The sequence below is a fragment of the Bison bison genome, unplaced genomic scaffold, assembly GCF_000754665.1.
Source record: "Bison bison bison isolate TAMUID 2011002044 unplaced genomic scaffold, Bison_UMD1.0 scf7180017864276, whole genome shotgun sequence".
Lineage (NCBI taxonomy): Eukaryota > Metazoa > Chordata > Mammalia > Artiodactyla > Bovidae > Bison > Bison bison.
The window spans coordinates 677747-704254 of record NW_011494848.1 but is presented as its reverse complement, the minus strand read 5'-3'; the positions used below and the strand labels follow the sequence as shown (position 1 = coordinate 704254).

Genomic DNA, 26508 nt, shown 5'->3' with positions numbered 1-26508 from the left:
TGGGCTTCCACAGCAGTAAATTGGGAGGTTCAGGGGAATTACACCTAGATCAAGAAGGGCAGGAAGGTTCCAGTGGGCATCTAAGTGACAATTAAAACACAGATTCTTACACACACAGTTTTACATATTTAGAGAAAACATCACTTGAAGTAAAAATGTAAAGATAACTGAACTACCTGAATACAAACCATGTAACTCTTCACTGCTTAAATAAATCAGATCTCAAAATATTCAAGCATTGAAAAATGAGCAGTCTCACAGCTTATTTAAAGCCTCTGCATTGTGCCTGCCAGATATTACTACTCAAACTGCTCTTTTGGATATAAAATCCATCATGTAGGCCTTAAAGTCAAATACATAGGAGTTTGAGTTCTAAGAATATGAGTTCTATCATTCATTAGCTATGTGATCCTGGGAAAGTCACTTTACCTTTCTGAACTTCCATTTCCCCCCATATAAAAGAGTTACCTTGAAGAGGTATTGTAAGGATTAAATGAGGTAGTGCAAATCAATGAATGAAATGAATGAATGAATCCAGGTAGTTATCATCAATGGCCACTAATATTAAAAACAAACAAAAAAAAGACAACCAGACATTATGTGCTTCCTAACAGCAGTACACGACATCACCTATTGCTGTTGCTGTTTAGTTGCTTAGTTTTATCTGACTCTATTGTGACCCCATGGACTGTAGCCCACCAGGCTCCTCTGTCCATGGTATTTCCTAGGCAAGAATACTGGAAAGGGTTGCCATTTCCTTCTCCAGGGGATCTTCCCAACCCAGGGATTGAACCCAAGTCTCTGGTACACATCTCCTGCGTTGCAGGTGGATTCTTTGCGGACTAATAAAAAACCAAAATAACAACAAACGAACCTGAATTTGATCAAACCTGTGACCTAGCAATTTACAGAAAATATAAGGAATAAAGGAACATGTTAAATTATACCTTAAGGAATCAATCAGCAAATCTAGATTGTGGGAGATTCTACAGAGCAAACAACCAGGTTTCCTCAACAAATAAACTGCCAGGGGGAAAAAAAAGAGACACAGAAGGGTAGCCTATAGATTAAAAGATACTTAAGAGATTTATCAATCAATTGCTATGTATAAATTCCTATTATAGTTCTGGTTTGAACTAAAAAAAAAAATTAAGACAATCAGATACGTAGATACTAAAGACATTTGATGATATTAAGGAATTGTTAATTTTTTTAGGTGTGATATTGGTCTTATGACTGTGCTTAAAGTGTCCTTACCTTTTAGAGCATACTAAAATTTTGCAAAGGAAATTATATCTGAAATTTTTTTCAAAATATTTTGTCCTTAGGGGAAATAAATAGGGGCACAGATGAAACATGAGTTCATAACTGTTGAAGATGGGTAATGGGTACACTGGGATCATTCTATTATTCTATTTGTGTATGTTTGAGAATTTTCCATTATACAAGGTTTTAAAATTACACAGTGTATATAAAATACCGTGCACAATGCCTGGCAAAGAGCAGGCATTTAATAATGCCATTATCATTTTCATCCACCTTTGTACTCCCTGTGTGTCCTGGCGGGCAACCTCTTCCCAATTCACCTGAAGTTTATTTTGTGACTACACAGCAATACCCAGGACTCATGTAACCCTATCTAGGACGATCAACTGGGCTAAATAATCTTTCAAAGTCAAGCGTTAGTTGCTCAGTCATGCCCAACTCTCTGATCCCATGGACTATAGCCCGCCCAGCTCTTCTCTGTCCATGGAATTCTCCAGGCAAGAATACTAGAGTGGGTTGTCATTTCCTTCTCCAGGGGATCACCCCAACCCAGGGACCAAACCCAGGTCTCCCACATTGCAGGCAGATTCTTTACCATCTGAGACATCAGGGAAGTTAAATAATAAATAATCTTAGCTCACCCTTAAAATCTGACTTTCACTCAGGCTGTGCCAAAGCTTTTTATAACGTGATTTCCTCACAACCAGGTTTGGCTTAGGAGACTGTTACCAGAATGAAACCATGGCTGCCAGCACCAGAGTGAACACTAATCTTCATCTTACAACACCTATAGTTATGCTAATAAGGTAATCCATTAGTATACAGAACAGGGGTCCCCAATCTCCAGGATCTAATGCCTGATGATCTGAGGTGGAGCTGATGTAATAACAATAGAAATAAAGTACATAATAAGTGTACTGTGCTTGAATAATCTCCAAACCATCCCCTCTCTGCCCCCCAGTCCATGGAAAAATTGTCTTCCATGAAACCAGTCCTTGGTGCCAAAAAGGTCGGAGACCACTGATATAGAAGACATTATTTGGCTTTGGGATTTCTGCAAAAAAAAAAAAAAGAAGAAGAAGAGAAAATCTATACAACTGGCCAAACTGAGTTCTCTTATAAAAATTATCTAAAATAATGAAGGTATTCACCAACATGGTAGAATAGATGTATGACCAAAAAAGCAACCTGTAATTCCTCATTATGTTTCAGCCTCTAACCAGTGCAAGGGGGAAAAAATAAAACCTACTGTTTGACTTGGCCAACCATTGAGACACGGGCAGACTCCAGATTTCGAATCTGGCCACTCTTCACACTAGAAAAGTGAAACAGGAGAAAGAAGGTTATTCCTCTTTATCTTATCATATCAGCAGGGTCAAATCAACAATTTTGCGATTCTGTGGGAGCTACTAAAAAGGTGCAGTTATCAATGTAGCTTACTATGGAGTTTACCACTACTTCCCATTTCGTTATTATGGTGATAAGCCAAGCAGTAAAAACTAAGGCACTGAAATCACTTAAGTCCTGGCAATATTTACCAAGAGGTAGATACCATATCCCATGCCTGAACTCAAGAAGCACATAATTTAGTGGGGAGAAAGAAGTGAAACAAATAATTTTAATAGAGTAAGGTTCCAATGAACCTCATTTATTTTGAATGAAGTCAGAGAAAACTTCCCAAAGTCTTGCCTAAACTGAGGACTTAGGATAAGTGGAAGATAAAAGAGGGTAGTCAGAGTAAAACAGGCAGAAGGCACACTGTGAACGAAGGTACTGTGATGTGAAAAAATCAGAAGGAAGAGAGCAAGGAGGAACAGAGGAGATAACAGGAGAGTGTGACAGAGCAGGACAGGCAGGGGTTAGCTTCTGGAGGGTCTTACATGCCATGATATAGAGGCTTAGGAGCTCACTCTTTAAATAGAATAGTCTTCTCGGAGTTGACTAAGGGCCAAGAAAAATGACTGCCTGTCCCAGGGGACCTGAAAACACTGCCTGAAGCCAGCCAGCAGAACACATTTCTTTAAATATCATTTTTTAGCTTAAAAAAAAAAAAATCACATAAAATTTTATACTGTAACCCCCTTTAGATAATGACTTTGTTTCTTATTTTAATGATAAAAAGAAGCAATCAGAATTACTATTTCATTTTTCCACCACCAACTGAATCTACAAATCTACCTGTATTATAATCATATATACTCTACCTTGAAGAGTACTGAATATATGAAGTTATCTCTGTTTCTATTCAAGCCCAACGTTGGGCACTGGTTCAATCCTCTTTTGTTCATGAAGATCTTGTCCCTTTACTCATCCTGTCTCTTATCTGTGTCATTTTTTCCCTTTAGTAGATATTACATAAAACGTCTAGTGGATATTATAAAACATCTTTTAAAAACATCTTCAACCCCACATTCACTTCTAGATACTACCTTACTTCTCTGATCTTCTATCTCAAAAAAGTTATCTTACTTGCTTTCTCCACTTTGTCACCTCACGTCCTTTCCTCAACCAACATCCCCAACATACATCAGCTTTTTATCTCCTACTTACTTTCAGAGATTTCCTTTGTCAAGGTCACCTTCATCAGGCCAATCCTAATGGTCATTTCTTAGTCTTGACCTCACTTGATCTCTCAGCAGCATTTGACAAAGATCATTTCTTCTTCCAAGAGAGAGCTAACACTCTCTTGCTTTCCTTCTATCTCACCAACTGTGCCTTTTCAGTTTATTTTGATGGATATTGCTTTCGTTCCCAAGCTTTAAATACTGTAGCGTATCCCAAAGCTCAGTACTTGGATCTTTTTTCTATCAACTAAATGATTGCATTCAATCTTTGCCTTTTTTTTTTTGCATATTCAAAGAGAATATTTTTATTTGACCATGTGAATAAAAGTCCTGATTCCTGCCCCTTGCTGCTGCTGCTAAGTCACTTCAGTCATGTCCGACTCTGTGTGACTCCATAGACAGCAGCCCACCAGGCTCCCCTGTCCCTGGGATTCTCCAGGCAAGAACACTGGAGCGGGTTGCCATTTCCTTCTCCAATGCATGAAAGTGAAAAGTGAAAGTGAAGTCGCTCAGTTGTGTCCGACCCTCAGTGACCCCATGGATTGCAGCCTACCAGGCTCCTCTGTCCATGGGATTTTCCAGGCAAGAGTACTGTAGTGGGGTGCCACTGCCTTCTCCGTACCTGCCCTCAAATCTGCTGTTCTTTGTCTCTATCATTCATCAATTATTGGGTTAAAAACCTAGTAGTCATCCTTGAATGCTGCATCTCCCCTCACCTGCTCTCCCAACACACAATCCATAAGGCAATCCTATCAGTCTACTTCAAAATACATTCCAAATATGACCATATAACTTCCTCTGTTGCCATCACAGTCTATGCTGACCAGCACTACTCTCTTCTACAATTGTTTCCTACCAATTTCTCACTTTTGTTATCACCCTTCCTCCTCAACTGCTTCCCCTATTCTGCTTTCCTCAAAGCATCTAGGTGGTAGAATCAAGATCCAAATCCATTTCTGACTTTAAAGCCCAGGCTTTTAATGACTACACCCTACTGCCTCTTATTTGCATGACCAAGAAAACAAAAGCAGAAATTCACTTTGCTTTAAATCTTTACTGGATTAAATAGATTGGTCTTGTATTTCAACATCTTGTCCCCACCTCAAATCTGGAAAAACCAAAATAGCCATGAGTCATAAACTATTCAGATATCCCTCAGACACAAAATAAAATTACCAAAAAGCTGGTAGTATTCTTTCTGATTCTTACGCTCAAAAGATATCTAAAAATCAGTGGCTCGCATAGAACCCAGAACATTTTAACATTCAACAAACAGAATGCTTATCCCACATCTGACACTAGAATCAAGACTCTGTCTCCCCTTAAGAGAAGGTGCACTATGACCCTCAGACTGGTTTGGGTACTGGTCTTCTGTACCTCCTTTGTTGTGTTGTATTTATATAATTACTTGTATGTATTCCAGCTTTTTGATGAAAGGAACTAAGCCTAATTCATCCCCAGTTCTTAGATCAGGTACTGATACATCTCAGGTACCTGAAAAAAAAAAGTGTTAACTGAATAAATTTTAAAAGCTATCTGTAATAACATTTTCACTGGTTGTTACTGGGGAGGCAGGCAGGGCCCAAGGTACATGTTGAGCTAGTAGCAGTTGCATTCTCAGTGTGGCTGCTTAAGCCATCTTTGGTACTCCCAAGAGAGCATCTTACATCATGGTAGTAAACAGGGGAGGCAAAAGCAACCGTATCAAACACAAACATCATTCTGGCAAGCCACATTTGGCATGAGATCCTCTGTCCTAGAAGGAATGCCTATGATACATTTGCCAGGTTCTTAATTCTCACTCGATATCTCTGACTCAGTAAATAAATACATTCTGCCTGCTAAAGCCACCTGCAGTATGGTATATGTTATATGAAAGTACAAAAGAAATAGAGAATAGCTTCTGATCTTATGATGCAGAAGAGCATTAAGACAGAAATAAAAATTAACAATATAAGCATGTCCCTTAAAGAAGGATTAGAAGACTTAGGGGTAAACAGTACAATGTAATATAGACTTGAAGGTTTTAGCAATTTTGCTGAGGGAATGACCAGGGTGGTTTGGAGGAGTTATAGGAAGTGTTCTGAAGAGGGGACTAGAAATGGATTTTGAGGAATAGGTAGGAAAAAAGGATACCGAAGACGTTTTATCCCAAAACTGATCTCTGTAGGGGAGGGACAGTGTTTTACTCGTCTTTGCATCATTACCCTTTAGCACAAAGTGTTCAATAAATATGTGTTTAATAAATGGTCAAATAATTTATTGAATTAGTGAATAAATTAATGACTGAACAGCCTTTACTTAAGTGGAAACCACAGCCAATTCTATCAGTAATTTCTATGAAAACTATTTAGCAAAGGGTTTTTATTTAGGCCAAACGCAAATAAAAACCGAGAAGGGAACCTACAGCCATCTGTTTCTCCACCTTTTCTGGAACAGAGAAAGTGAATCTAGAATCATGGCACATCAGAGTTGCAAAAGGCCTTACAGTCTCATTTAGTCCAAAATCTCACCTTAGCGATGGGAACAGCTAGATAGCAGATAATCCATAATTGTTAAGATTCTAGGAGGTACTATAGTATATTAGAAAAAGGATGGGTTTTAGACAACTGAGCCAAGTCCAAAACGTTTATTTTTTAAAACTGCTCTTTATGTAAATGTTTCCATACATGATATTACAACAAAGCTAAGGCTTGGAAATTGAACCATTCCCTTCAACTTGGTGCTTGAGCTGATGAAAAAGAAAAGCTAAAACCTAACATTTAAAATATAGATTATATAAATTTGTGGGTTACCTCCATTCAATGGCATTCTCCAGAGACTTGAAGGTTTTAGGACGACCACGTAAGAAATTCTGCATGCTATTAAGTGCATCCATGGCTGTACCTAGATGGTAAACAAAAAATTTTAACCACAGTACTTAACATATTCTGAGTCAACATAACTTAAAGAGTCAACTATATACTATGTATCTGCCCTCAGTGACAGAATTAAGAGACTATGGAGGGAAAAAGCAGTTTAAGAAAATTCAGAAGACTAATGTGATTGCCTCCTTCTAAGATGTCCTCCAGTGATTTTTGCCTCCTGGTATTCAGTAGTCCCTCCACATTGAATAGAGCTAACTTATACAAGCAATAGTGTGACTTCTGAGGCTGGATCAGAAAAAACCTGGCAGTTTCTTTTTAAATAGTAATTAAAACTATGGGATGTACATACAATTGAAATATTATGCAGCCATAAACGATGTTTATGTAGAGTTTCTCATGGTATGTAAAATAACTATATAATGTGAGGTATGGACAAAATGAGTGAAGGTGTGAAAAGTACAAACTTCCACTAATAAAATAAGTCAGTCTTAGGTATGTAATGTATAGCATGGTGATTATAGTTAATAATACCATATTGCATATGTGAAAATTTGTAAGATCTTATAAGTTCTCATCACACACACACACACACACACATCTGTAACTTTGTGTGATGACATATGTTAACTAGATATATTGTGGTGATAATTTCACAATATACACATATAACAAGCCATGATGATGTACATTTGAAAAGTTAAATGTCAATTATATCTAAATAAAAAAATACTTGGAATGCTTTTGCTACAAAATAACATTTAAAAAAAAAGATACAAAAGACAGAGGGACATACTTCAAGATGAAAGTCAACAATAAAGATAACAATAATCTACCATGGATATCTTTAATAAGTCAAAGATTTTGATTTAGTCAGCACTAAGAAAACTTACCTTCCACAACATCAATCATGCATAGACCCAAGAGGCTTGGCACCAGGTTCGACGATGCTGTGTGGACTGCAATAGCACCGCCCATGCTATGTCCAATGAGCATAATTGGAGGAGGGAGGTCCCCATACATGGCTTCAACCACATTGCCAACATCTCTGCAGAGAAGAGAAGGAAGTAAAGCATGGAATATTACTAACAACACTGTAAAAATAGTTTTCTTTCCTAATTCTCTCCTTTGGTCTGTAACTAATAATCCCAGGACTGTAAAGGTCTAATAGACCATCTTGCAAATGCACCTAAGTAAACCTCCTAACACAGTCCCCAGTACCTATACAACAAGAGCTAAGAACCAAAACTTTGATTTCGCTTTACATCACACTTTCACTGTTCCACACATTTAGTACAATTATATAAATATCTACCTTTATTTTAAACCTAAAATAAGCCTGAAACTCTGAACAAATCATTCAACTGCTCTATGCCTCAGTTTCCTATCCATGAAACACGAAAACAATTTTAAGCACTATAATGTAGCGGTTCGACATCAACTGCAAGATGAACTGCAGACCTAGTTTATTTTTTACTGTGTGAACTTGGATTAGCTACTTAATCTCTTAAGAGTTTCAACATCTATAACATGAAGATAAGGATATCAATTACTATTCTGGATTGCTCTGAGGATTACTGAGACACTCAGTGGTGAAAAGAGTACTTTCATCACTTTACTTTGGAAAGAGTAAGGTGTTATACAAATATTAATTATTATTTACAACTTGTCATGTAAATTTGCTTGAAGTATGAACGCAAACTTAGTGTTCTGAGAAACCAGAAAAATGTTCAGAGCTAATTTTTACTGGCTTCTGTTCTAGTCTTTAATTATGAGTGAATCTATTTAACAAAGTCAAACCCCAAAGCTTTGAAAAGGAGAAGTAAAGCAGAAACTTTGTTTTTCATTCGTGTATGGGCCTTCTTTGCTATAGGAAGAGTAAGTAAGGTGTGTTTCTAGAGACCACTGGCTCTACTGTCTTCTGGGAATGAGTCAGTCAGGCAACTTCAAGCAGTTTTGTTTTGCTGAATGTCACTACATACCTCAGGCACTCACGCACTGTCAGCCATATAGCAGCTGTGAATGCAGGGACACAGTCTTTCAAATATGGTTCTCCACAGTATTCAGAATGGCAAAAATAAATATTATTTCTGAAGGAATTAATCTTAAAAATCTCATACAACAATTATAGATATGAATAGGATAGTTGCAATATCTACAGACAGTGTGAATGAGAAATAAGCAGGCCACTCAATTTTATAAGCAAAAACAAATAATTTTTAATATTCCCTCAGAGTTAAATTTAAGGCTAAAAGTTTTGGTTTGTTAAGTATAATGAGTAAAATAAAAGGATGCTATGAAGGATTAGTTAGTAACTGGATATACAATTTTGGTAGATGCTATCTAGGGGGATCCTGTTATATTTATTAATACTAGTTCATTTCCTGAGAAGCAGTATAGCATATCACAGACATAACAGAAAATGGAGTATCAGAGTAAGCTGAGCTCGAATCTTGGCTCTTTTACTTTCAGTGGAGTTTCATTTTACATAGAGTTTAGGTTCTAAGTTGATATGAAAGGCAAAAACCATGCTGTCAGGGCTACTTGAAAACCCACCAACTGCCCATTAAAATGCCCATTTTAAGATTTTTGTTTCACAGAGTGATTGAATTCAGAAACAATATAAATGTTTTATTGCTTCACCTATTTCAGCAACAACCCAACTTGTTGACTCTTCTGATTCTTGGTAATTATCTTCAGTTCCTACAGAAGGTTTTAATCATTTATTTTCTTTTGAACTTTTTGTGTGAGTTATCAACTTATTATCTCTTAGCTCTTATTCACCTTTTACATGTTCCACAATAACTGGATGAGGCCTTTAAATATTTTTCCTTTGCTAGCTGGCAAGATGTCAAGCTATGCCAGTAGAGGGCAAAGGAGAGATACTGCAGAAAAAGAGGGTTTTGTTCCTGGTGTGCACTGACTCCACAAGCTCCTGTAGCTTGTCTAGCATCCAGGACCTGCAGCACACACAGCTTTTCCAGTGACCAGCTCTTGCAACACAGAAGGTTTCTCCAAACACTCCATCCCCTCATCCCTAATGTTCTTTTATTCTCCCTAGATTTTTGAAGTATAATTGGTATATAAAAACGGTACATAATTAATGTATACAATTTGGTAAGTATACACTCCTGTTATCATCACCATGATCAACTCCTGTTATCACCATGATCAACTCCTGTTATCACCATGATCAACTTCTGTTATTATCACCATGATCAAGGGAATAAACACATCCATCACCTTCAAGATTCCTTGTGCTGCTTGTGTGTGTGTGTGTGTGTGTGCACACATATGCATGGTAAAAAGACTTTACATGAGAGCTACCCTCCTAACAAACTTCTAAGTGCACAGCATCATTAACTATAGGCATTATGTTGTACTGCAGATCTCTGGAACCATCCCCGGTAATTTTGCTGCAGAGTGCCGCTGGTGAGACAACTCCATGTGAACAGCTTCCCCTGAACCCGAAAGGGCAGATTTCTGGCAAGTTCTGCCAACAAAGCATCAAAGTGACTTCTACACCTTCAGTAAGCCATCATTAGTGCCCTCTCCAACAAGGGGATCTCAATCTTTTCCACTCAGGTGCTGTCTCGGTCTGAGGGGAAATAGGAAGTGGCTGCTTCTTACATCTGCTATTTCTAGTCTTTCCTTCTCTTTTTCAAACCTGTTCCCAGCTTTACGGAGATGTAACTGATAGATAAAATTATAATATATTTAAAAAGTGTACAATGTGATGATTTGACATGTATACACTGGGACATTGATTCCCATAATCAACTTAATTAACCCTACATTCTTTAGAGCTCTTACGTTTTACTAGCCAATTCCTCATTACTCCAATTCCGTTATAATTAATAAATCTTTATATTAAGCTTTCCTTGTTTATTACTATCTGATTTCTCTGATTGTCCCAGATTCATACATGATTAGGCAATATTTCCTTAAGGTCATCATCAATTCTTTAATTTCTTCTTGAATGTCAGTCAAGCTATCACATCCTTGTCTGGCTGCCTGGCCACTTAGATGATATATTTCACTTTTTTGTACCCTTTAAAAATCATCTGAAAATCTTTCTATGGGTATTACATGCTTGATTATTTCAGGCATTACTGTTCTCACATTACAAAGAAAAAAATGAGGGAGCAGATTCTTGGCTCTCCTTTCATGGTTTCTCAGGCACATGATTATTGAGTGGAATGGTTCTCACACATTGTTATTTCTCTCTCTTTGCCAAGCAGTATGGTTGAATGATCACAGATCAGGTCCATTAACTGTGTGACCTCACATGGTTAGTTACTGTGCCAATTTCCTCATTGATAAAAAGGTGACAATATTTACACTATGGATTAAAACAAATAATTTATTCTAAATAAATGTTTAATTTACACTTAATAAAGCCTGGAAGATAAAAATCACATAAAAAACATCTACTATAATGATACAATTTTGGCCACATGAATTCGGGTTCTGAAGGAAAAACAGAACTTATATCCAGATTCAACTTTACTTATATCCAGATTCAAGCTGCTAAAGAAAGAAGGGACAAGGTATTTTTGGTGCCAAAAAAATACTTGAGAGAGCATGCATTAAACACATCAGAGCGCGCGTATTAAAAGCAAGGCAGCTTGAAAAAGCCTGTTTACAAAATAGAACGTTGTATGTGTATGTACTCAGTCATGTCCGACTCTTTGTGACCCTATGGACTGCAGCCCACCAGGCTCCTCTGTCCATAGAATGTTCCAGGCAAGAATACTGGAGTGGGTTGCCATTTCCTACTCTAGGGGAACTTCCCAACCCAGGAATCAAACTCGTGTTTCCTGCATTGGCAGGCAGATACTTTACCACTGAGCTACCAGGGAAACCCATACAATACAGAATAGTGGTTCCCAGATACCAGTCATGGGACTGGCTGCATCAGATTCCTTTATAGAAATTTATCAAAATATAAATGCCCAGACCCACTGGTAGAAGCATGAATTCAAGAGGTGTGAGCCAGGGCTGAATGATCTGTACTTTAAATCATTTCTCAGATAATTCTGATGAATGGCCAGGTTTGAGAGCCACTGTAGGTGCTATGGGAGAAGGCAATGGCACCCCACTCCAGTACTGTTGCCTGGAAAATCCCATAGATGGAGGAGCCTGGTAGGCTGCAGTCCATGGGGTCACACAGAGTCGGACACGATGGAAGCAACTCAGCAGCAGCAGCAGCAGTAGGTGCTATACTCATCTTTTACTTTGCGGTCCAGGGTATAATCAGTTATTCTTTAATACCTTGTTCCCATCTTACTATAAAGCTGGAAAAAGCATGTGGGCAGGATATCATAAGAACATCTTAGAGGGCATTTTGTAAACAACTATTTTTCAAGTTTGGGTCCCCAATAGATATTCAGATTCTATTCAATATTCAACTCTGTGAACAGAAGGAAACTTTTCAAAAGCTAACACAGACTAAACTGTTCCCTGAAGAATTTTCAGGGCATCATTTTAAATGATGACCATCATATTGAATATACCAAGAAACCAGAGGTTTCTTTCAATATTAAATAGTAAAGAAACACTAGATATAGAGAAAAAAAAGAAGTAAAATGTTCTGTTATTTATTGTTCAACAATCTCACCAGGAAAGCCATAAAGATATATTATTATTTATGGTAGTAATGTAAGCCAGGTGATTGTATAAACAGTATTACTTACTTTGCCATTGTTTCTGCAGACAGGTCTTCAGAATTCCTGACTTTTGTTTCACCTAAAAAGAAAATATTTTAAAAATAAAATTCCCAAGGAGATAAATGATAAAATCAAGAGTACTGTCTTCCAAAAATCTCACTTTAGGATAATGAAATGGGGACTTTATAATTGTACATGATAGGCACAGCAAGGATTTTCTATTACAGACATATCTTTATGAAGGATAATTACAGTAGCAAAGAAGGAGGATAATTACAGTAGCAGGTATTTCCACATTCCTTATACACCACCTGCATTGGAATTTGGTTACATTAGCAGACATTTTCTCAACAAGATATATATGTGTGTGAATTTATAAAATATTTGTGAAAACTAAAAGCTAGGATTTCCCTCAAAATGCCCAAATGGAAATGACCAGACCCAGTGAACTTTTTAATACTTTACACTGTTCAAAAGGGTTGGCAAATGTGTCATTGAGTCAGTGAGTAATTAAGAACTTCACTCACCATGACCTCGAAGATCCAAAGCCACAATCCTACATTGAACTCTACTAATGATTGCTGCCTAGGAGGAAAAGGAAAAGTATTAAGATACATCAAGGTTAGCAAATCTTTCCCCATTACCAATGATAACTTTGTTGGGTGAACTGCCATCAGAAATAAAGGATCCCAAGAGAATTAAAGGAATTCCCCTTTAAAGAAAATATTTAAAACTAATGACTGTTTTTTTGATACACATTCTGGCTCTATCCCAACTTCAAAATATGGACTCCCTCAAATTTAACTCTTCCTAGCTTTCCATGAAACAGAATAAGCACCTCTAAGCAAAGCCCCTCTGAACTCTGCCATCACCTATGATTTTCGTCCACACTCACTGGTTATCTCTTCCCTATTCTAGAAGGAAATTCTCTAGGTGAGAACTGTGAGTCAGTCTGTATCTTGGTTCAGGACATCACACAAATGTGACACTCAGATAATGAAATAACCTTGAAAGCAGCACAAGTCATAAAATCTACCAAAGATTCACTTAAGATAGAGCAGCAGTACACGTTTATGCCAATTAAAAATATATTGAAAAAGAAATCATAATATCATGAGCCAGTACAATTTTACTGGTTTAAACAAACCTAAAATTGAGGATCTTCTTCCTCAAATGAACTAGACTCTTTGACATTAATACATCACAATTAGTGTTAGTAAACATCATCAACACTTTTTTAACTTTTAAAGAAACGACAGGACAACTATCTAGGCTAACTCCTACATTTCATGAATGAGGAAACGGAAGTCAAGAGATAGGAAATTATTTTCTCAGGATCATACAACTAGCAGTAAAAATAAGATGAGAACCAAGGTAAGCTACTAACATAACAGTCAATGTATAAGATAAATCAAAGCTCTTAAATCACATTTTCTCATTTTATTTTTAATTGACATGTTTTTAATATAGTCACATTATAAAAATATAAAAATTAGTAAGAAAGAGAGGAGAAAAAAGCTCATATGATTTGCCATCTAAATGTCATCTCTTTGGATGTTTCCTATGATCTTTTTCCCCAACTCTGCTGAAATATTATTGACATATAATATTAAGGCACTGGATGTGATCATTTGATACATGTGTATATGTAGAATGATTATCACAATAACCTCCAGCCTCTCACATAATCATCATTTGTGTGTGTGGATAATATTTAAGATCTATTATCTTAACAACTTTCAAGTATGAATACCATACAGCTAATTACAGTCACAATGCTGTACATTTAACAGATTCCCAGAACTAATTCATCTAACAGCTGGGAGTTGGTACCCTTTGACAAACATCTCCCCACTTCCCCCACCTCCTAGCCCTTGACAATCACCATTCTAATTTCTATTTCTATGAAGTCAGCTTTTTTAGATTCTACATATAACTGAGAACACATATTATTTGTCTCTATCTGATTTATTTCATCTAACACAACGCACTCAAGGCCCTCCATGTGGTTGCAAAAGCCAATATTCCTTTCTTTTTCATGGCTGAATATTCCTGTGTGTGTGAGAAAGAGACATGTTTTGCATGGAGCTATTCAGTTTCCCCAACACCATTTATTTTAGAGATTATCTTTTCCCCATGGAGCCTTCTTGGAGTCCTTGGAATTTTTGGTTTCAGTAAAGTTGAACTTATCAACCTTTTTTTAATGGCTTCCACTTCATGGGGCTGCCCAACACCATATATTAATGTTCTTATCATCTTTTTACATGGACTTCCCTGGTGGCTCAGACGGTAAAGCGTCTGTCTACAATGCGGGAGACCTGGGTTCGATCCCTGGGTTGGGAAGATCCCTTGGAGAAGGAAATGGCAATCCACTCCAGTACTATTGCCTGGAAAATCCCATGGACAGAGGAGCGTGGTAGGCTACAGTCCATGGGGTCACAAAGAGTCGGACACGACTGAGCGACTTCACATTCACGTTCATCTTTTTAAATTCAGTAGTTTAATCCATTTGAAATTTTTATATTAACTTATTTTTATACATGGGCTTATTTCTGGTTTCTTTCTGCCAATACCATACTACTGATAAAGAGTTTTAGAATATGCTTTGGTTCATGTACTGTTGAAGCCTGGCTTGGAGAATTTTGAGCATTACTTTGCTAGCGTGTGAGATGAGCACAATTGTGCGGTAGTTTGAACATTCTTTGGCACTGGAATGAAAACTGAGCTTTTCCAGTCCTGTGGCCACTGCTGAGTTTTCCAGATTTGCTGGTATATCGAGTGCAGCACTTTCACAGCATCATCTTTCAGGATTTGAAATAGCTCAACTGGAATTCCATCACTTCCACTAGCTTTGTTCAGTGATGTTTCCTAAAGCCCACTTGACTTTGCATTCCAGGATGTCTGGCTCTAGGTGAGTGATCATACCATCTTGATTATCTGGGTCGTGAAGATCTTTTTTGTATAGTTCTTCTGTGTATTCTTGCCACCTCTTCTTCATATCTTCTGCTTCTGTTAGGTCCATACCATTTCTGTCCTTTATTGAGCCCATCTTTGCATGAAATGTTCCCTGGTATCTCTAATTTTCTTGAAGAGATCTTTAGTCTTTCCCATTCTATTGTTTTCCTCTATTTCTTTGCACTGATCACTGAGGAAGGCTTTCTTATCTCTTCTTGCTATTCTTTGCAACTCTGCATTCAAATGGGTATATCTTTCCTTTTCTCCTTTGCCTTTCACTTCTCTTCATTTCACAGCTATGTGTAAGGCCTCCCCAGACAGCCATTTTGCTTTTTTGCATTTCTTTTTCTTGGGGATGGTCTTGATCCCTGTCTGCTGTACAGTGTCAAGAACCTCCATCCATAGTTCATCAGGCACTCTATCAGATCTAATCCCTTGAATCTATTTCTCACTTCCACTGTGTAATTGTAAGGGATTTGATTTAGGTCCTACCTGAATGGTCTAGTGGTTTTCCCTACTTTCCTCAATTTAAGTCTGAATTTGACAATAAGGAGTTCATGATCTGAGCTACAGTCAGCTCCCAGTCTTATTTTTGCTGACTGTATAGAGCTTCTTCATCTTTGGCTGCAAAGAATATAATCAATCTGATTTCGGTATTGACCATCTGGTGATGTCCATGTATAGAGTCTTCTCTTGTGCTGTTGGAAGAGGGTGCTTGCTGTGAACAGTGCATTCTCTTGGCTAAACTCTGTTAGCCTTTGCCCTGCTTCATTCTGTACTCCAAGGCCAAATTTGCCTGTTACTCCAGGTGTTTCTTGACTTCCTACTTTTGCATTCCAGTCCCCTATGATGAAAAGACATCTTTTTTGGGTTTTAGTTCTAGAAGGTCTTGTAGGTCTTCATAGAACCATTCAACTTCAGCTTCTTCAGCACTACTGGTCAGGGCATAGACTTGGATTACTGTGATACTGAATGGTTTGCCTTGGAAATGAACAGAGATCATTCTGTCATTTTTGAGATTGCATCCAAGTACTGCATTTTGGACTCTCTTGTTGACTATGATTTCTTCTAAGGGATTCTTGCCCACAGTAGTAGATGTAACAGTCATCTGAGTTAAATTCACCCATTCCAGTCCACTTTAGTTCAGTGATTCCTAAAATGTCGACATTCACTCTTGCCATGTCCTGTTTGCCCACTTCCAATTTGCCTTTGATATGACTGATTTCCAATTTGATTCATGGACCTAACATTTCAGGTTCCTATGCAATATTGCTCTTTACAGCATCAGATTTTGCTTCTATCACCAGGCACATTCACAACTGGGTGTTGTTTTTGTTTTGCCTTTTTCTCTTCACTCTTTCTGGAGTTATTTCTCCACTGATCTCCAGTAGCATACTGGGCACCTACCAACCTGGGGAGTTCATCTTTCAGTGTCCTATCTTTTTGCCTTTTCGTACTGTTCATGGGGTTCTCAAGGCAAGAATACTGAAGTGGTTTGCTATTCCCTTCTCCAGTGGACCACATTTTGTCAGAACTCTCCACCATAACCCGTCCATCTTGGGTGGACCTACACGGCATGGCTGATAGTTTCACAGAGGTAACATTAACTTCCACTATCAACTACTTACTTACCGTGAACACAGCCCAGGAAAGGGCAGAATGGCCTCCTCCATGCAGAAGGAGTAGGACTGGACCTTCTGAACCACTCTTGTAAACTCGAAAAGTGTATGAATAGTTAAAGATAACATATCTAAGCTTTTGCTCACTGAAATTTTTGATTACTTAGTTATGATGATACCAATGAGAAAATTCAGACAGGACCAAATTATAAGCAAAGCTACAGCCTTCCAAGCTTGAGAGGCACTTATGGAGAAGTTTCTGAGACACCAGACCTGTTTTTGAGGCATGGGAGCTGTGTGACCACTTTTTCAATGGAAAAAAAAAAAACACCAAACTATTCCCTTTGCCCTAATGAGGACATAATTCCTGGCTTCTAGACACTAAACTGGTTCAACTCACTTTACTCATGAAACCATCCCCTCAAAAGATGTATCAGTTTCAGGAATTTAATTCTTAATCCCCTCCCATATATTAGACAATTATAGCCAAATAAGATATTAATAGTCTTACAAGTAACATCCCATGTCATGCAAGGAACAGACGGAATAAAAATGAAATAAACAGCAAAAATAAAGAACATTTTAGGAACTATACAAATCTTTGTAGACACTATAAATTTATTAAGGAATAAGCCAGTTTGCAAAGGATATATCCTTGCCAGTTTCATTCTCTACTTCTACATCTTCCATGGACTCAAAGTACTGACTCCAAGGAACAGGAGAAAAGTCCCGCTTTCTTCCAGGGCTAAGGGTAAGAAAAAGAGAGAGATTACAAATAAAACATAGTCACGCATGAAAAGATAAAATCTTGATCAAAATACTAAACCTGAAATGAAAACAGTAAGATATTTTCTCATAAAGATATGAAGAGTTTTTATACAGTTAAAATGTGTTTTAAAAAGCTCAAATATGTATAAAAACTTTAGGATTTTAGGAAATTTTATTAGCATATTTTAATCACAAATATATTACATGTATATAACAACACAAGTTCTCTCACCTTATTCTTGGCTATAGGCTCATTCCTATCCTTTCAATCCAGTTCAATATTGTTCCTACTACAATAATTTTTGGTCACTATTGCTTCGTCATACCTTTAATCTTCCATATTTTTTCATGCTTCTATTTCATTTCCCAACCAAATTGCACACTGGCCATATCAATACCTTGAATTTCTGGGTATTTATTTGAAGATAAGCTTACACAGAACTGAAATGACTTATCTATTCAATGTACCATTGTCTGTAATAGAGAAAAACTGAAAATAACCTAAATATCAGCAGGTAACTGATTAAAATAAATTTAAACAATAGTTATAAAAAGCAATTATGTATTGATAAAATTCCTTATTTATAGATATGATACACTGTGAAGTAAACAAACATGATGCACATACTACCATATGGGTAAAAATGGGAAATACATATAAATGCAATTCCTTATGTATGTTCAGACTATCTCTGGAAGTATACTGATATAACATTGATGGTAACCTGGGAGGGGAACTATGACTAGGAGGTGAAGAGGAACAATTTTCAATGTACATCCCTTTCTATTTCTGAACCATGTATCATTTAAAAATATTAAATCATTTTAAAACAAAGCTAAGCAATAAATATCTACTTACAACCTATGTCTTCAACTTTGGATGGAACATAAGAAAGAAACCCTGAGTCTTCCTCTACTTCCATATCTACTCTTCTTTCCAGTAATGAAGGAAATTCAGAATTCTATTAGGAGCAAAACATTAACTACTGCCTGAGATCTTTTACATGCTATGGGACCAAACCGCGGGTATTTATAAAGTATAATATAAAGTCCCTTTTAAATATTTAAGTGAATACAGAAGTACTCTAGGTTGACTATAATACGGAATGAATTACAGTGGTACAGCTGGGCAATCAAGGATGTATTCTCTCAACAGTCAAGTATTTATTGAATATCGTTTTCTACTAGGCACTGAAACAGATTAGTGGGTCTCAATCCATGTAATAAAATTACCTGGGAAGTTTATAAAAATACTGATGCTTAGGTCTAACTCTAGAAATTGATTTAAACCATCTGGGATGTGGCCTAGGTACTGATAATTTTTAAAGTTTCCCAAATTGAGAGAGAGGTGCTAGAAATATAAAGGAGTATATGGTTTGGAATAACAGAGGAGTTCAAACTCCTCATAGTTCCTACTATTTCCCTGTAATTCCTAACACAGTATGAACCTGGGCAAATTCAATTGATCTAAACTCTTTCTGCCTTAAATTATAGTGACTAAGTAAAATAAGATATCTTTTAAAAAAATCAAATAAATCTGGTAGTTGCTCAGTAAATGTGTAAACCTACTTCTGATAGAAAAACTTCTGCGGAAGTAAACTACAACTTTAGACCTATTTTTCTGGTTTGCTGGTTACACTTGAATTCCTACTGGAAAACTAAGAGCAGAACTCTTTAATTTTACTTACACTCACAAACTCATCTATGCATATATTAATTTGAGTATATATAATACAATAACATGGCATGCCAAACATATTATAATAGATTCTAAGGATCTTGAATGAAATTTTAATGTCTAGACCGAGGGATACAGTAGCAGTAGTACCTAACATTTACTGTACACAGCAGTGAGTCACTGTTCCAATTTACAGGCATGATTCTATTTAATTCTTATAAAACTTTCGAAGTTATTTTTATCCCCATTTCACAGATGAGAAAACAAATTAGGTACACAAAGCAACTTCCCCAAGGTTATACAACTACCAAGTGGCAGTAACAGGATTCAACTCCAGTTCCATCACTCTTCAAAGTCTCTGCTCTTTATTCCAATGCTGCACTAATTCTCAGATTTTAAAAAAAATCTATTTGGTTGTATCAGGTCTTAATTGTGGTACACAGGATCTTTGTTGCATCATGCAGAATCTTTCACTGCAGCACGTGGACTCTCTAGTTGTGGTGCAAGGGCTCACTTGCTCTGTGGCATGAGGGGTATCAGTTCCCTGACCAGGGATCAGACCTGCACCCCCTGCATTGCCAGGCAGTTTCTTAACCACAGAACACCAGGGAAGTCCCCTCAGACTTTTTTTTTTCTTTCTCTCTCATTTATACTTCTGAAAAGTAATAAGGCTTTATTTAGGGCATATTATCAAAGGTTTCCTGTTCAGAATCTAAATATGATTAACTTTGCCAAGGCCACAGAAACTTTCTGAGTTGGCCAGGCACAAGTTAAAGAAAAAGTACTTTCTACAATTAGAAATTATTGCCAGGAGAACAGCCTCCACTTCTTTCTAATCTTCCTTTTAAAAAAAAGTTTCAGGGACTACCCAACTTTACCAACGTATGAGTAATTCCCATTTAGTTTAAAAGGCAATAATCTACACCTCAAAATGCTGCTCCTACTACCACAGAGATTTTTCGGACATACTCCTAACATCTGCATTTCAACACATAATTGTTTATACACTCCAAGACTTGACGACATTTGGTAACTTAGACAAGAAGTAAAATAGTAAGGGCCTTGTATGAAAACTAGTTCTAAAAAATACACGCACCCTAACATTCATAGCAGCACTATTTACAATAGCCAGGACATGGGAGCAACCTAAACGTCCATCAGCAGAGGAATGGATAAAGAAAATATGGTACACATATTCAATGGAATGTTACTCAGCCATAAAAAGGAAGGAAATAATGCCACTTGCAACAACAAGGATGGACCTAGAGATTATCACACTAAGTGAAGTAAGTCAGAAAGACAAAAACACTGTATCACTTATATGTGGAATCTAAAAATATGACACAAATGAACATACCTATGAAACAGACACAGATTCATAGATATCGAGAACAGACTTGTGGTTGCCAGCTTGTGATTGGGGATGCTGGGGGTGGGGGGAGAAAGGATTTCAAGTTGGGGATTAGCAGATGCACACTAGTATACATGGGACAGATAAACAAGGTCCTATATATTCCATGATAAATAGAAAAGAATATATATTTATAACTTAGTGACTGCTGTACTGCTGCTGCTAAGTCGCTTCAGTCGTGTCCGACTCTGTGTGACCCCACAGATGGCAGCCCACCAGACTCTCCTGCTCCTGGGATTCTCCAAGCAAGAAGACTGGAGTGGGTTGCCATTTCCTTCTCCAATGTAAATATATATATATATATGTAAATATATAAATACATATATATTCCAATATATATATATAAATATATATTTATAACTTAGTGACTCTCGGAAATTAATTCAACATTGTAAATCAATTACAGTTTGATTAAATAAAAAACCCCTTGGCCTATATGTTGACCTTAACAGTCTATTTCCAACAGAAAGTGGAAAAATTTTTAAGAAGATGAAAAGAATGAGGGGCTACTGCACTCTTAAAACTTTTAAAATCTAAATTAATTTTCCATTTGCTAGAGACTAAAGCATTGTTCTGCCATTATTAATTGTGTGACCTTGGGCAAGTCACTTAACTTCTCAAGGCCTGAGTTTCTTCATGTCAGATAGGTTTGTAGCATCAGTTTTATATGCTTTGTTATGAGGATTAAAGTAGTCCTTTGGTTACTCTCAAATTATCCTCTTCTATTCTCTGGTGGCTCAAACGGCAATGAATCTGCCTACAATGCAGGAGACCTAGGTTTGATCCCTGGGTCAGAAGAATCCCTGGAGAAGGAAATCTTTTCCATGGCAACCCCCTCCAGTATTCCTGCCTGGATAATTCCATGGACAGATGAAGATGAGCCCAGTGGGCTACAGTTCATGGGTTCACAGAGAGTCAGACACAACTGAGCAACTAACACTTACTATTTCTGTCATGGAGCCAATCATTTTCAAAAATTAGTTTATTCCTTGAAAGTATGGATACCAGTGAGGCTGCAGAAGGAGAGGGTGGTGAACTGGGAGAACAGGACTGACATATACACTATCATGTATAAAGTAGGTATCTAGTAAGAACCCTACTCTATAGCACAGGGAACTCTACTCAATGCTCTATGTAACCTACATGGGAAGGAAATCCAAAAAAACTCCATTTTATTTGATGGAACACATCCTCCATTAGCTTCCCGAGACAGAGGAATTAATTATGAAACTTTGCATGTCAAACTTCTGTTACCCATTTTTACACTTGACTGACAGCTTTCTTTGATATTGAAATTTTATGTTACAGACCATTTCCATACTGTGGAAGGAAGTACCTTGATAGATTCAACTTTGGAAGTGTTCGCTAAAATTATACGTACATTTGTATAAAAATACGTGAATATATAAAAAATAAATATATATAAGATCACATTTATATAATTATATTTTAAAACATATACAGGGAATTCCCTGGTGGTACAGTGTTTAGGAGTTGGTGCTTTCCCTGTGGTAGCCTGGGTTCAATTATTGGCTGGGGAACTAAGATCCTGCAAGCTATGTGGTGTGGTCGGAAAAACACACAAAAGCAAAAAACAAAGGACACCACTGAAAATATGAAAAATCATAGATCTGATAAGGAACTTGTATCTAGACTGTATAAAGAACTCATAATACAACGACAACCCAATTTCTTAATGAACAAAGGATCTGAATAGACATTCTTCCAGAGAAGATATACACGTGGTCAATAAGGACATGAAAAGATATTCAGCATCATTTAGTTATTAGGGAAATGCAAATCAAAACAACAAAGAACCACTTCACATCACTAAGACAGCTTTTGACAGAAAGACTGCCAATGACAAGTGTTGGCAAGAATGAAGAGTTAGAACCCACATACATTGCTGATGGGAATATAAAATGGTACAGCTGCTTTGAAGAATAGTTTGCCAATTCCTCAAAAGGTTAAACAAAGGTATCATATGATCTAGCAATTCCACTCCTAGGAAATTACCCAAGGAAAATGAAAACATCATGTCTACATAAAAACTTGTATAACAATGTTCACAGGGGCATTGTTCATAATAGTTAAAAAGTAGGAACAATTCAAGTCTCTATTAACTGTTGAACAGATAAACAAAATTTGGCATAAATCCAAACAATGGAATATTATTTGGCAACAAAAAAGGAATAGAATAATTGGACATACTACAATAAAGATGAACTTAAAATATTATGGCAAGCAAAGAGGCCATTCACAAAAGATCACATATATTAAGTCCATTTATTATAAACGTTCAGATTAGGTACATCTATTGAGAAAGAAAACGATGGCTGCCTAGGGCTTGGAGGATTAAGGGAAAGTGAGGACTAAAAAGCAAGACATATTGCTCATGGGTATAAAGTTTCTTTGGGGATGCTAAACATGTTCTAAATTGACTATGGTAATGGTTGCAGAACTTTGGGCGTATGCTTAAAAAAACATTGACTGTACACTCTAAATGAGTCAGTTGTATGGTATGTGAACTCTATCTCAATAAAGTTACCAAAAAATGAGAAGGGGAACATTTAAATAATAGATTATATCATTACTTGTATGGTATGTAAACTCTATCTCAATAAAGTTGTTACCAAAAAATGAGAAGGGGAACATTTAAACAATAGATTGTATCATTACTACCCTAATGGAGAAGAAAATGAAATGAGAAAAACACAGGTCAGATGAGACAAAATACAAAATAAGATGGCAGAAATAAATCCAAATGTATCAAAAATAAACTAATTACTCTAGGTTTTAAATATCTTAAGATGAGATTTTTTTCTTTTAATTTTCAACTATATACTTTTTAAAAGAGACAGAAAGTTCCAAAATAAAAAAGATGGACAAAAACAAAGTAGGCAAATATTAGACAAAACAATTTTAATTTACATTAATTTTATATTATTCTCTATCAAACTTTAGGGCATGTTTCTATCAACTTCTAATTAAGGTATTGCTTTTGAGTTTTTTAAATTTATAGATTTTCTGTCATTTCTTACCATTATATACTTTTTAAATTTTATTTTATATTGCAGTTGAGTTTTAAAGAATTTTTTTATCCCCCACATTTAGAAATTAAAGTTTAGAAACTTTAATCTTAAAGTAGAACAAGCCTCTTCTTAGGAGGCTTTCTTTCTTCTTAAACTTTCTCTTCTATTGAATTATATCTACTACACATGTTTTTATTCCCAACATTTACATTTTGTTCTCTGAAACCAGGTTCCTCTTTTTTTTTTTTTTTTAAATAAAAGAGCATTCTCTTCTTGTTTCACAGATGCCATACTGTCTCGTCTCCAACAAGAGATGTTGGGGGGCAGGGGATGTGTTTGGTTTGTGGGGTTTTTTTGGCTGTACTCCAAGGCTTGGCTTGCAAGATCTTTGTTCCCCAACCAGGGATTGAACCTGGGCCATAGCAGTGAAAGTGCCAAGTCCTAACCACTGGACCACCAGAAAATTCGAGATGCTCGCTTATTTAGTGTTTTATTTTGTTCTATGCACTACTGTTTTCTTTTCTCATTTTGTTTTGGTTTCTGTCTTTTGCACTATAGGCTTTCCCTGGATTGCCGGTAATGCTATGAAAAAGGAGGGCTTGCTGACTATTGAGTATCACTGTACAGTTATCAAGCAGAGACCCAGACTTTTAAATGACAGACTCTTCCCCTTAAATATCAATATCTACATGTCTTTTCTCTTAGGCCAGCCATTTCTCCAGAGATAAATCCTCCAATCTTCTGCTTGGGGACATAAAACTAGCTGTGAGCCTTCTGAAAAGGATCTAAAGAGTCTCATTTGTTCACTCAACAAATAGGTATTAATAAGTACCTATGAGATATTATTTTAGGCACTGGGAATACTACAGTGAACAAAAGACAAAACCCCTACTCTTGTGTTTACACTTAACAGGAGATACGAGCAAAAATTTGCAAGATAGCAATAAGGGCCATATAAAGTCAGGAAGGGGGACAATGAATATCAGAATGAGAAGGAATGAATTTTAAATCAGGTAATCAGGGAAGGCTTCTTTAAGCAAAGACCTGAGGAAAGTAAAGAAGAAAACATAAACATATTTAGAAGACACAATTATGTACTTTCACTTAATACCTGTTTCATCCAGCTGCTTTATCTTTGCCCTCATATCCCTATTGTCTCTAAGTCCAGAGCCACTCTGGTTCAATTTTTCCAGAAGTTAACCTGTCTCCCATTATTGAGATATTTATTTTCAATAAATAGAGGGAAAGGAAAAGATCTGAGAGTCTAATGGAGTCAATCAATCCTATTTTTAGCCCCCTTTCAGAGGTACCTAGCATCTACAATTCCTGAATCTTTATGGGGTTGACATATGGATTAACTTCAACTTTCGTTCTCTTTCTACAGACAGTTTGCAGTTTGCTCTTCCCTGTCAGAGAATTAACAGTCTTCAACTTGCCATCTTCCTAAATCCTGCTGGTATCTTACCTTCCCTCCTTTTCTTTGTCCTTTGATTATTCCTTTTTCCAAGTTACTTTAATTTCAAGGGACTTGAGGAGAAAATGGAGATGAATTAATGAATTAATCTCCACAACTCTAGGGTAGCCGGTATTATTCCTCTTTTGCAAATGAGAAAGCTGGTATTATTCCTCTTTTGCAAATGAGAAAGCTAAACCCAAGAGAGGTTAAATAACTCATCCAAAACCATAGAAAGTAGCTCAGCTAGGGTCACTTCCTTATTAGTTTTTAATACTACCCTCAAAATAATATTAGGTTCTCTCTCCATTCTTAAAATCATCAAAGCTAACAATAAGCACCCAGAAATCCCCAGGAAGAAGTGGAAGAGGATTGGTTCCTGCCATAGGGATAATGATTGGTAGAGGACTCTTAAAGCAAGCCTGAGTACCATGGAGACCAAGAAGAAATCAAGGTTTACTACTATAATTATAATTATGGGAGAGAGCAGAAGGGTGGAGTGAAAAGGAAGAATTAGACAATTCTCAAGTTTCTCTGAAGTCATTCACAACGAAAGAACAGGGGAAACCTTTTAAAAGAGTTCCAACTTACAAAACACTGATTTACCAGGTGCTTGAAAATTCTACATCCTACTCCTAATACTTCTCTGCGTTGGCCAGTGATGAAAATGTTCCTTATTAACTGGGCATTACAGAATCCAAAAATGGAAATAGTAGGATTTTACACGTCCTGTATTAGACAAGAAAGGATATTTATGGCCCAATATACGACATGGTTGTATGAATGAAACCTTACCTTACTTAAAACCACTTTCAGATAAGATACTTGGTCTATGGTAACTTCCAACCTGCTGAGTCAGATCACACAAAAACCTGCTTTGTTTTAAATGGATGGATAAAGACAACTGCTGCAGCACAAGAACAACTCTAATCTTATACTTCTGATAATAAAGAACTGTGCTTTACCCAAGTTAGAAATTTTTCTAAATTTTATTTCTACCACTCACCCAATATAAGAACAGCATAAGTAGTAACATTTTCGAAAACACTAAAAGTAAACAGAAAAAAGGATATAAAGTGATCTGGCCTCAAACAAAAACACAATCACTGAGACATCAGTAATGAAACCAAAAAAGCAGACAATAGAACACTTTATGATATTCTACAAATCAACTGGAGTTGTTCACTCTCATCACTGATGCATGGCCATTCTTAGTCATCAAAACACAA

The 26508-nt window shown here is 36.7% G+C and overlaps 1 protein-coding gene and 1 non-coding gene across 3 annotated transcripts in view; both read right to left on the bottom strand.

The window, feature by feature from the left end:
• PPME1 (protein phosphatase methylesterase 1) overlaps window positions 1–26508 on the bottom strand; it is a 50058-nt gene that overhangs the window by 11426 nt on the left and 12124 nt on the right. For both annotated transcript variants that reach the window (XM_010848854.1, XM_010848855.1), the window contains exons 2-8: window positions 17589–17682; window positions 16951–17043; window positions 12891–12948; window positions 12391–12442; window positions 7588–7742; window positions 6626–6716; window positions 2516–2581 (exon numbers count right to left, since the gene is read on the bottom strand). In XM_010848854.1, the coding sequence (XP_010847156.1) occupies window positions 2516–2581; window positions 6626–6716; window positions 7588–7742; window positions 12391–12442; window positions 12891–12948; window positions 16951–17043; window positions 17589–17682 (609 nt within the window). The remainder of the gene's footprint in view (window positions 1–2515; window positions 2582–6625; window positions 6717–7587; window positions 7743–12390; window positions 12443–12890; window positions 12949–16950; window positions 17044–17588; window positions 17683–26508) is intronic.
• Window positions 24218–24289, bottom strand: TRNAE-UUC. Its single transcript has one exon. It is a non-coding gene; the product is annotated as a tRNA-Glu (tRNA).